Here is a 12,456-nt window from a genome sequence, read left to right as displayed (position 1 = left end):
TCATCTATAAAATGGGGATTGGGACTCTGAGCCCCATAGTCTTGGGATTTGCCTGGATCTACCTCAGCACTCAGTACGGTGCCTGGCACAGAGAAAGCACTTAACAAATACCACAATTATTATTAGTAGTGTTATTTCCTGTTGTCCGGAAGCCAGGGGACCCCCTCCCAAGCCCCCAGAGAGAAAGCCTCTGGGAGCGGGGGGCTTGAATGTGATGATGACGATGGTATTTGTTAAGCGCTTACTACGTGCCAAGCACTGTTCTAAGCACCGGGGAAGATACAAGGTTATCGGGTTGTCCCACGTGGGGCTCCCAGTCTTAATCCCTATTTTACAGATGAGGTCACTGAGGCACGGAGAAATTAAGTGACTTGCCCAAAGTCACACAGCCGGGATGGAGGTGATGCGTCATCTATGCGTTCGCATCTGTGACTTTCGGATATTTGCTATTCACCCCACGGCACTTAAGTACATATCTTTAAATGATAAATTATAAATTACTGATTTATTCATATTAACGTCTGCCTCCCCCTCAAGGCTCATTATGGGCAGGGAACACGTCCACTAATTCTCCTGTACAATACTCTCGCGAGCGCTCAATAAATACCGCAGATTGATGGAGGTTTCACCTCAAGACCCCGAGGCAGAGGGCGATTAACGAACCAACAAGCCAGTGCGGACTTTGGCAGAACTCCCTGGTGGCCCCGGACTTCAGAACAGTTCCTCCTCCTCCTTCCCGGAAGAAACCACCGCAAAACACCCACAGAGAGTTGGGAGAACATTCCACACGGGTTCAATGGGAGTGAAGGGGAGGGAGAAGGGGAGAGAGATGGATAGGGTGCCATACCTATTACTAAAGCCGTGGGCTCGTGGTTGGAGGCAGAAACGACGGCGTTCATGGACTCGTAGTAGTTCAGCTGAAAACGAACGACAGAAATGACGGGGAATACCCACGTCAGGCAAGGGTGCGTAACGGCGCGTCAACGGCTCTCCGGGAGCCCGGCTTTCTGGCGAGCGGTGCCAAGCCCGGAGAGCATTTGTGTGTGGGTGGGCACGGGTAGGTGGCACAGAGTGGCTCGGATGCCAGCGTCTTCCCTCACAAGGCAAAGACAGGAGCGGATGATGTCTTTGGGCGTTCGACGGCCCATGCTGCGGGCTTGTCTATTTTCGGATTTCCTGGGTGAAGCTTCGCGTTGCCTGCTTCCTACGTGAAGGAATTCGGAAGGGAAACCACGCTTTTTCCCCCCTTTACGTGTCCAACGCCCGAACGGGTGGGAGCTGGAGCGTGAGTTTTCCTCAGCACAAGGTTTGCCACCCCCGTGTTCTAGCAAATCTGGGGTGTCGTGGATCTGCAGGGCATTTCTATTTCCCAGGGGCTTTTTTCTTTGTTGTTTTAACTGGTTACGCGCCAAATATATGACAGGCCCTGTACCTAAGCAGGCTGGCCACAGTCCATGTCCCACATGTGGCTCAGTGTTAACTTCCACTTTCCAGATGAGGTGACTGAGGCACAGAGAAGTTAAGTGACTTGCCCAAGGTCACACAGCAGACAAGGCTTGCAGCGGAGATTAGAACCCAGGGCCTGCGCTCTCGCTTCTCCGGCTGTCACATTACTTGCCTCATTTGGGTCCTCGCAGCATCCCTGGGACGTCGGGAGAGGCGGGGATCAGCATCCCCATTTTACAGAGAAAACTGAGGCCCAGGGAGGTTCTGTGACTCGCCCAAGGCCAGTGGCAGAGCCGGGACTAGAGCCTGAGCCCTCGACTCCCCGACCCAAGGCCTTTCCCCTCCAGGCCCGTGGCTCCCTCCCTGGCACCAACCACTCTCACCTGAGTTACCCAATCTCCATGCACTTTCCAACGGATGTAGGTCACGTCGGGGGAACGAGCAGCTCTGCCGAGGCTAATGCTAGGCACGTTTTCGACAGTGGGCAGTTTCTTCCAAGTTCTGGAATACAGAATAATCCACAGGTTCAAACTTCCGGAATGAAGAACACGTCCCGGACAAGGAGGAGGGGCTGAAGCTTGCGGTTCCGAGAAGTCGGACGGCGGAGTCTCTGAGGGATGTTCGCTCCGCGTGCTTACTTGCACACGTGGAGGGAGACTCTCGTGCACGCTTGGTCGGTGAAAAGTACTGCAATTTAGCAGTGTCAAAGGGGGTTTGTGAAATCTCCTCCTCCGATGAATAATGGTATTTAACGAGTGCCCACCACGCACTCCAAACATTCGCACAGCACAACAGACATGTGGGTCACACTTCCTGCCCACAAGGAACTTCCACCATAAATAGGGCAGTGCACTGTTCAGGAGATAGCACACCTGGGAAGGCGTATGTGTGCTGGGGGTGGGTTAAGCAAAGATCGCCTCCCGGAGGTGGTGGCTTTTTAGAAGGGCTATGAAGGAGACGAGGAATGGAGGCAAGGGAGGATGGGAGAGGCCTCCTTCCCCCCCGCCCCCCCCCGACTCTTCTGTGCTCTCTCTTTCTCACTTTTTGTCCCGTGGCTCTGGTCACTTGAATTGGGAAGGGCACATGTGGAGGCAATTGCCCAGAAAGCAGGTCGGTCTACGCAATTTCAGTCTAGCCCGGAGCCGTTCCTCTGGGCTGAAGGGTGACACCTGCTCCTAACTCCCACTCAATCGGGGAGTTCTCTGATGAATTTAGATTACAGCCTTTACTGCGTTCTAGGAACTGTAGGTGTCAGAGGGCAGAGGAATGGGGAAGCATCTCTGAGTAGAGACACCTAGCTCGCTGTGGGCAGGGAACACAGCTAATTCGATCGCACCGTACTCTCCCAAGCCCTTAGTACATGCTCTCAATATAAGTGCTCAATAAATACCATCGTTTGATTGACTGAAACGGGCAGGTCACTTTACGACAATCTACTAGTCAGAACTGTTACCGATTCGTACATTCAAACGCTAAGTACAGTGCTCTGCACATAGTAAGCGCTCAATAAATACTACTGAATGAACTCTCCCCTGTCGGACTGTAAGCACCTGGAGAGCAGAAATCGTGTCCTCTATTTCTGCTCCCCCACCCTCCACACTTATGATATTGCTCTGCGTGCACCTGGAAGGTGCTCGATAAATATTAACCGATGGAGTCATATCAGCTCCGGCGAGAGTCACAAAAGTGCCAGGAGGGTTGCCCCTGTTTAAAGCTCTGCATTCTACTTGTTCCCAAATTACAGTGGATTTGAAGCCTCCATATTTACCTTAGAAGTTCACCGGTGGAGGCCAAAACCAGAATGTTCACGCAACCCTGCAGAACGCCAAAGAGAAATAAACCTCTTAGAAGAGAATGACGTGCACCGCCTAGTTGACGGGCCATCTGACCAACAAACTACTTCCCCACATGGGTGGCGGCGAGGGTGATCTTTCACACTCGAAGATGTCCCGGAGAAACCGCCCCGTGTTTGGTTTCCACATTCCAGTGGTTGTTAACAACCACTGGGTGGGAGGGGGGTGGTAAATTTTGGAAGAAGGCCCCGTTGCAAAGTAGAGCCAGACTTAAACGCGGTTAAGAGCACTCTCGGATTATTTGTAACCACTAGACTCTATATTTCACTCCATCTCCGATGCATTTAGCTCCAGCCGTTCGCCAAAAAGCGAGGCAAAACAAACTCCACATTGTTACACAGAATGCGACCTGCTGTCTGCTCACATCCCAAAGGGTGTCTACGTTTTTTGGCGTTTTGATCCCCTTCGCCTCCACTTGGAGGCACTGAATGACTGAGCCTAAAGCCTGCTGGTTGCTGCTATTTATACTCTTTACACACACACACACACACCTGCCTTGTGTTTTCAGGCTTTTACCTCCTAGGGAGCGACAGGGCCTGATGTAATCGCAACGTAATTCACTCCGCCTGGCACGTTTTGGGAGAGCAAGGGGAAAGGAAGCGTTGGCATTTTCTCAGAACTTGCGCTGTACGAACAGGCATTTGCTTTTGTCTCCCTCACCACAGGCTGCTCACTCACTTGTTCCTTCCTGCCCTGCCAAGTCTTTAGTTTGGGGGTTGGTTTGTTTTTCTCATGGTATTTGTTAGGTGCCTCCCGGGTGCCTGAGTGCTTGCGGTAGATGTGAATTTAACATGTTGGACACAGTCCCTAACGGGGCTCACAGTCTAAGCGGGAGGGCGAACAGACTGGATCCCCTTTTTAGAGATGAAGAAACTAACAGAGAAGTTAAGTGACTTGTTTAAGGCCACAGAGCAGGCAACTGGTGGACTGGAACACAGATCCTTTGACTCCCAGGGCTTGGGTCTTTCCACTGGGCCACACTGCTTCTCCTGTCTTCTCTTTGCCGTTGGTTTTCATTCCCTTCCCTCGGGCCTTGCTCGTTCTTCCCATTTCCCAACTGTATAGGCTGCAGACCACTCTCCCTCCCTCCGACTCTTCTCTCAGGATGCAGCCCGGCGATTACCTGGTCGTCGCCGTTCAGAATCAGGCACTCGTCTGGGCCGGTGTAACTGAACAGAGACACGACAGAGAGCGCGCTGAGACCAGTGGGAAAACCGCACCGACGTGAACCAGATCTCCCGCCCAGGGTCGGGGCCGAGCCCCTGGGAAACGGCCTATCGCCTCCTCGCTAGCAGCGGCAAGAGTTTTCACCAGATGAATCGAGCTGACTTCTCTCCTGCTCATTTTCATAAATGATAGGGGTTCTGCCCGTCAGCTGGGGATCCGAGAACTGGGCTCGGGCCGAGAGGCCAAGGGAAAGAAGGGAAGATTACAGGGGGTGGGAGCGGCAGCCGGGACAATTCTTACGGCCCGTGTGACCGCGGTGTGACTTGCCAATAGTCCAGCTTGAGAGGAATGCTCTCCAGACCCCGGATCTGACAGTAAGGCTCCAAACTGGAGAGCTCGTAGAGTTGGATTTCGCGATCCCTGTTCCAAAATTAAGAACGCTTGAAGCAAACCCCAAATCCTCCATCTCCCTGGAGGGTTTTTACTTCTCCCCTTCGCACGACCGTGCTTACCCTTTCCCCCGTTGGATGTTCGGCGATTTGGGCCCTCGGTTCTCCTCACGGGACCATAAGCTCTTTGAGGGCCGGGAGGAGGCCTCCCGTTCCCCAAGTGGCCCGAACAACGCTCTGTCAACGGCAGGCTCTTAAAAATAGCTGGGGACCGCTGAAGCTGGACTTTACAAACTCAAGCCTCACTCCTCCCCGCCGTTCACTCCTAGATCAATCTGTTGGCTGCTCTGTCCGTCATCATTTTCCCTCCCTCCCAAAAGAGCGAAGGCACCCCTGTTCTATATTTGCAACCGCCACCGCTCGTCTTAAAAATCTATCAACTCCAACTTGAACTAAAGTTAAATGTATCTTAACTCTAGGTCTGGAGCAATACAACCTGAAGAGTTGCAGACACATACCCGGTCCCTATGATAAGCTTGTTGTACTGCTGCATGATAGTGAAATCAGTCACCCGTTTAGGCTTCCGGTTGACGCGTTTCTCCTAAATGACAAATAGTTTAATCATAATTATTTCCTGAATTTGAGACAACCCTGCCTCTTCCGAATGCTTTGATCTCAAACCCACACCATCTCAGTTTGAGGCTCCCAAAACTAGCTGGTATCGGTTACCCCAACATAATCTCATTCTTAATGCAGATATTGTTATGTTTGTGTCCTCTGAGTATAAGCTCCTTGTGGACAAGGAATGGGTCGCTTTGTTACTCTGAACTTCCCAAGCGTCTAACACAGCACACCACATCAGGTGGGTGCTTATTATAATCATTCTTAACAGTGACCACAATAACGGTGGAATTTATTAAGCACTTACTGTGTGTCCTAAGAGCTGGAGTACGTACACGATAATTAGGTTCCACATGGGGCTCAGAGTCTTAGTAGAAGGGAGACCAAGGATTGAATCCCCGCTCTGCAGATGAGTGAACGGAGGCACGGAGAAGTGAAATGACTTCCCCAAGGTCACACAGTGGACAAGGGGCAGAGCTGGGATTAGAACCCAGGTCCTCTGACTCCCAGGCCCGGGTTCTTTCCACTAGGTCATGCTGCTTATAATAAATGCAACTGCTAACACTCTTATGCGCCTTGCAGGCACCAGAGGTTGAGGAATCTTGGTCTTGAAGAGCTTGGAAAGTATTAGTCAAGTGGGATGTAACGCAGTTCGTAAACTTCCGAGTAACTCCCTGAGGTTCTCAATAGAGACCATATTACTCGTAATGAAGGTTTTGTCTCGGGTATAGATTCTCCGGCGCCAGGATCCTGCCTGAAGTCAGGGGAAGGAACTAAATGACCTTTCCACTTCTCTCGAGACTTGTTACGAGCAGGGAACATGTCCAATAATTCTATTGTACTGTACTCTCCCGAGCGTTTAGTACAGTGTTCTGTATATAGTAAGCGCTCAGTAAATACCTCCGATGTTCTGTGAGTCCAGGGCAGAATAAAACTCTGTGCGTGCTGAAACAGGTACTTAAAAAGAAAAATTCGAGAAGAGTCTTCCGGTTTGTTATTGCTTAGTGATTTTTTGTGTATTACTCCTCACTCCCACCTGAGTTGAGGCATTATCTCGTGCCACACTGAGATACTTCCTAGGGTCTCCTGCTGGCACGGGCCCACCTGAATTTACCAGGACAAAGACCATTCATGGCACCCCAAATCAGGAGCCGGAAAAAGCAGTCTCCTTCCCGGATAAAAAGCCGGCGCGGCGCCGAGCTTCCCGATCAACGGAAAGACCACCTACGAACAGTGACTTCCTCCTCCTCAGTTTCAGCTGCGGAGACCAGGAGTAGAAGGCTCCGTCCTCTCTGACCACGATCAGGGTGTCGTCGGCGAGAGAGGAGACACGCAGGATCGGCTCTCCGTGAGACCACCTCCACGTCAGGGCGGGCAGAGACAGGGACACCTCCTTCCAACACTCTTCGGAGCTGCCCTGGTCTCCCCACGCCAGCAGCAGGTAGGAACAGAGGTTGTCCTGGAGAAGAAGGGCGTTATCAGGGTGGAAGCTCCTCGTGGGCAGGGGACGGGCCTGGTGTGTCTCCCAAGCGCGTCGTGCTCGGTAGGCGCCCAGTAAATATTACTACTATTAGAGAGACGCCCACCGATACAGTGGAAGGACCGGGTTTTCCCTTGGTCCTTCTCTTCCCATTATTGCGCTTAATCAGCAGACCCTTACGTTTCAACCCCGCGGCGGAGGACAAAATCTACACTCCTCTTAACTCCGAACAGGAGAAGTTGATCGTGGGACAGAAAATCACCTCATCCTTCGAAGGTGGTGAGGTAAGGAGGTGAGCTTAGACCGTACGCTCTTGGCGGACAGGGAACTCGTCTATCCACCCTGTCGCGTTGTAGTCGCCCAAACACTTAGAATAGCGCTCTGCACTGATTGAAGTTAGAAGGGACAGGGGAGTCAGAAGGGGAGGGAGAGGGAGAAGAGGGTACGGGTGGCGAGAGAGAGGACCTGGGTCACCAGGCCCCAACCTGGACTAAATCGAAGCTTGTCCCACCAGGGAGAAGCCCACTCACCCATCCGATTCTGCCAGCTGCAGTATAATCTATTTTCATGAAAAATTCTTCTATCTGTCCGTCACTCTAGAAGCAACAGAGATTCTGATGATCATGAGAGGATACGCTTAGAAAAATATGAAAATTCTGTAAAGACTATGACACTTCCTTAACTGCTTCCTTTCTTTTAAAAACAAATCAGCTCCCATTTCTTTTGGAAGCAGCTACTGCTCTGTGTCCTTTAAAGCAGTGGCTCTGAACCCTGAATTCATTCAAAAATCCTGGGGAGGGAGAAATACTCATCACGATCCGCTTCCCTCAGAGATTCCCCCTAATTGCATAAAACTTAGACTGGAATCCCCCTAGGGACAGGGACCGTCTCTTATTTTTGATTAATTTTCCCAAGTGCCGAGTTCAGTGTCTGCACAAACTGGACACTCCTCCAAGGTTGAGGGTGATGACATTTATCCACGCACGTTATGAACCGCTTTTTTTTTTTTTTACGGTACTTGTTAAGCGCTTACTATTTGCCAGACGCTGTACTAAGTGCTGGGGAAGATACAAGCTAATCAGGTTGGAACGGTCCCTGTCCCACCTGGGGCTCACAGTTTTCATTCCCATTTCCCAGATGAGGTAACTGAGGCCCAGAGAAGTGAAGTGATTTGCCCGAGGTCACACGGCCGACAGTGACAGAGTCGGGATTAGAACCCAGGTCCTTCTGACTCCAAGGCCTGGGCTCTACCTGCTTCCTGATTATGCTCTCCTCTCTCCACTAAAGAGGCCCCCACCTGCCACTTCCACCACACAGGCCCTCGAACGCTCTCCCGACCCCCTCCCCTGCAACACTTCCGCACAGATCTTTCTATTCGACGTTTCCTCCTTCCTGGAATTTATTTTATCGACTGTCACCCCCACCACGCTAAACTGTACCCTCCTCAAGGGCAAGGATGATGCCCGTTATTTCTCCGGCACCCTCTCGTGTGCTTAGTCCAGTGTTCTGCACACAGCAGGTGCCCGATGCTGCCGATGGATCGACTGGCACAAGCAACGTGGCGCAGTGGGAAGGAACACAGGGCTGGGAGCCAGAGGGCCTGGGTTCTAATCCCGGATCTGCCACCCACTGCCTGCGTGACTTTGGGTGAGTCATTTCATTTATCTGCATCTCAGTTTCCTCATCTGTAAAACGGGGATTCGATATCTATTCTCCTTCCTATTCAGACTGTCAACCCAGTGAGGGACAGGGACTGTCTTTGATTTGATTATCTTGCACCCACCCCAATTTCTGTTACAGAACACATATTCAACCAATATCACCATTACCATTCTCCCAGGCAAAAAGACGCCGGTGAGCTGTTAATGCACAGTTGAACACGGACCCATTTTTCAGTTTCCAGGGACAGAGTTCTGCACACACTAAGCACTCAATAAATACCACTGGTAAGAGGACAGAGTTGTTGCACGGCATATAGCTTTTCTAGTCTTTAACGTGTTAAAAAATGCTACACGGAGAACAAAATCCCCTCTCAGGCAGTCCAACGGCCTCCAAATTCACGTTCACTCACTTGGCTTTGTGTCCCGACACTCTTCCTCATTACACTCTTAAATGCTTCCATATCCAGCCTCCTGATACCCCTCTTTTCAAACTCCTAGAAGGAAAAAGAGAATGTGCAAGGTTACATTCGAATTGTTTCTGAGTAAAAGACGGTAGGGCATTAAAGCGTGTTTTACCCCTGACAGTCTCCACATGCCAAATTCAACCGCTTCCAAATGCAGGGCTCGGTAATTCCCCCTAATTTCTAAAAGCAAACCCCTTTCACCCCTCAGCTCAGCTCTGAAAAAGAAGGGACTTGGCTTTCCAGTGCAAGAGGTTCAGAGTCAATCACTGGAAGGGAAGTTAGGATGTAAAGGAAAAGTTAGGGACTCTAAAAGATCCAATTCTAAACATAAGAACGGATGACAAGAGGTCAACCAGCTTTCTGTTCTTATTGTCTCTGTCAGAGAAAGGGTCCTGGTCTGGGTGGGCCATGGGAGGAAGCAGCGTGGCCTAGTGAAAAGAGCACGGGCCTAAGAGTCAGAGGACCTGGGTTCTAATCCTGACTCCACCGCTCGCCTGTTGTGTCACCTTGGGTAAGGCACTAAACTTGTCAGGGTCTCAGTTGCCTCCCCTGCAAAATGGGAATGAAAATACCTGTTCCCCCTCCTACTCAGACTGTGAACCTCACATGGGACAGGGACTGCGTCCCATCTGCTTAACTAGTAATAATAATGTTGGTATTTGTTAAGCGCTTACTATGGGCAGAGCACTGTTCTAAGTGCTGGGGTAGATACGGGGTCATCAGGTTGTCCTACATGAGACTCACAGTTAATCCCCATTTTACAGATGAGGTAGCCGAGGCCCAGAGAAGTGAAGTGACTCGCCCACAGTCACACAGCTGACAAGTGGCAGAGCCGAGATTTGAACCCATGACCGCTGACTCCCAAGCCCGGGCTCTTTCCACTGAGCCACCCTGCTTCTCTAGTACCTCCCTCAGCGCTTAGTACGGTGTTTGGCGTATAATAAGTGCGTAACAAGTACCACTATTATTATTATTATTATAGGTCTAACCTAGTCACGGCCAGTCACGGCCTTATGTCGGAGCCTACCTGAAAGGCCGCGTTGAGTTTCTGCAGGTCTCCAAGGGTTATTTGTTCCTCGATCTCGAAGAAACGGTAAAGGTCACGTATGACAAACACGTTAAGTAACACCCTTCTCTGGAACCTGGAGCATCACAGATTCTCCCTCTAAGGTTATCGGTCCCAAATGAAAATTCTCCAGTTTCCCCCAGAACGAACCCATCGCCCCCAGGGGCCCGTTTGTCACATACCAATATCGGTAATGGCAGGGTGGGGCTGAGGTCCCTTCTCAGATCCTGTGCCCTCCCCGGTCAGGACGATGCAGCCCAAAGGCACCAATACCGGCCCAAACGGCGCAACAGAGTGAACGATCACAGATCGAATCAAAACCGGCTCCCGAATCGCTAGGCGGGCTCCTTCCGGTTGCCCCTGGTGATGCTTAGACCCAATCTACCAGCTTCTTTGACTTTCGGGCTTTGGCAAGAGCAAAGCTGCCCTCTGGGGGGTTTCCCTGACCCACGGAGGTGCTAATAACGGATGTTTCCATTTGTAGTTGGGGGCGGTGGGGAGAGGTATATCTTCTGTCTCCTCTTGGATTCTTAATTGCTTCCTGAGCAATATTCATCAATCAACATAAGCCTGCTGCTTAGCAACCAGGCTGAGCCCTTCCTTTCCCTGGAAGGAGGGAAGGTAGGAAGGAGGGAGGGGCACCATCCCTATTCCCTCCCCAGTGCTTCTTCCTCTCCCCATCCACCCCTGACCTAGGACAGAGCCACGGGGCGGGGCGGGGCTCATCGGAATATCTGGTATCTCTTCCTCCCCGAATAGCATCAGTTCTATCTCCCCTACTTCGTACCAAGTATCGATGACTTGCTCCGATTGAGAAATGAACCATGTAGAAGGTGAACTAGAGAGCTGGGTCCCAAACAGTAAGAGGCATCGGGCCTTACTGGAAACAGCCTGGAAACGGGAGTCAGGAGACTCATTCATTCAGCCGATTTATTGAGCGCTTACTGTGTGCAGAGCGCTGTACTACGAGTTTGGAATGAACGATTTGGCAACAGATAGAGACAAGCCCCGCTCGGCCACTAGCGAGTCACTTCATCCCGACTCTGCCACTTGTCAGCTGTGTGTGACTGTGGGCAAGTCACTTAACTTCTCTGTGCCTCAGTTCCCTCATCTGTAAAATGGGGATTAACTGTGAGTCTCACGTGGGACAACCTGATGACCCTGTATCTACCCCAGCGCTTAGAACAGTGCTCTGCACACAGTAAGTGCTTAACAGATACCAACATCATTATTATTATTCACCTCTCTAGGCTCACTTTTATCATCTGTAAAATGGGGCTAAGATCCCTGCTCTCCTCCTCTCTTAGAGAGGAGCAAGGAATGTGGCTGTTTATTGTTACATTGGACGCTTCCAAGTGCTTAGTATAGTGTTCTGCACAAGTGCTCAGTTAATACGAATGAATGAATGGAAGCTCCGCGTGGGACAGGGACAGGATCTTATCGATCCTCATCTAACCCAGCTCAGCACAAAGTAGGTGATTAATGAATACAATCATCACTATTATTATTATTACTGTTAACGACTAAGCATTAAGATTACCTTTCCTCTTCGAAGGCTCCTGGCTGGATCCACATTTGGCCTCGGGGTCGTTTCGGGGGTTCTGCCGTTGATTGATTGGATGACTGAATGACTTGGCCTCCTCGGTCCTCTCGGGAATTCCTGCGAGAGCCATTCCGGGCGGGCAGGACTCCACTCTGCTGTTGGCTGGGATCGCGACCCCGCTGGGCAACTTTGAGCCCGAAGCGCTTCCGGGGCCGTTCCTACGATGGGGATGCTGCCCGAGAGCAAACGTCAAGAGTCACATTCCCGGGACCGGGCCCTGAAAGAGCACCTCGCTCTACGCGGCTGCTGAAACAGTTTTCCCCACCCCTCAAAAGGCAGAATCCATTGTATTTACTGAGTGTTTACTGTGTGCAGAGTACTGTACTAAACGCTTAGGACGGTACCCTAGAACAGAGTTGGTGCACACGTTCCCTGCCACGACAAATTTACAGTCTAAAGGAGGAGCAGTGTGAAAGGAAAGGAGACATCCCTAAGGAGGCTGAAGAGAGGAAAGAGTGAAAATAGAAAAACAACCTATCCCAGATAATTCAGGCATTTCTCACAGTTTCCACCATTGTACTGTACCAAGCAACATTTCCTCTTTTAAATTTTCCATCTCCCTAAAGCCCTGGCGAATGAGTTGGAGAGCCCACACCCAAACTTTTCCCATGACACCATCGAGGGAGACACTCCGATTCTGAAGCGACTGAACCCTCAGCCACAGCCAGGAAGGTCGGGAAGCCCAAGGAACCCTGCATCTCGCCAG

The 12,456-nt window shown here is 51.0% G+C and overlaps 1 protein-coding gene across 3 annotated transcripts in view; it reads right to left on the bottom strand.

The window, feature by feature from the left end:
* LOC100079641 (WD repeat-containing protein on Y chromosome-like) overlaps positions 1 to 12,456 on the bottom strand; it is a 29,864-nt gene that overhangs the window by 16,891 nt on the left and 517 nt on the right. For all 3 annotated transcript variants that reach the window (XM_029047747.1, XM_039914969.1, XM_039914970.1), the window contains exons 2-11: positions 11,688 to 11,922; positions 10,109 to 10,162; positions 9,028 to 9,111; positions 7,487 to 7,552; positions 6,705 to 6,935; positions 5,374 to 5,456; positions 4,423 to 4,468; positions 3,215 to 3,261; positions 1,830 to 1,947; positions 848 to 917 (exon numbers count right to left, since the gene is read on the bottom strand). In XM_029047747.1, coding sequence (XP_028903580.1) covers positions 848 to 917; positions 1,830 to 1,947; positions 3,215 to 3,261; positions 4,423 to 4,468; positions 5,374 to 5,456; positions 6,705 to 6,935; positions 7,487 to 7,552; positions 9,028 to 9,111; positions 10,109 to 10,162; positions 11,688 to 11,922 — 1,034 coding nt within the window. The remainder of the gene's footprint in view (positions 1 to 847; positions 918 to 1,829; positions 1,948 to 3,214; positions 3,262 to 4,422; positions 4,469 to 5,373; positions 5,457 to 6,704; positions 6,936 to 7,486; positions 7,553 to 9,027; positions 9,112 to 10,108; positions 10,163 to 11,687; positions 11,923 to 12,456) is intronic.

This window comes from Ornithorhynchus anatinus, chromosome 20 (genome assembly GCF_004115215.2).
Source record: "Ornithorhynchus anatinus isolate Pmale09 chromosome 20, mOrnAna1.pri.v4, whole genome shotgun sequence".
In the NCBI taxonomy this organism is placed as follows: Eukaryota; Metazoa; Chordata; class Mammalia; order Monotremata; family Ornithorhynchidae; genus Ornithorhynchus; species Ornithorhynchus anatinus.
The sequence above is the reverse complement of the archived record's forward strand: the minus strand, read 5'-3'. Positions and strand labels throughout refer to the sequence as shown.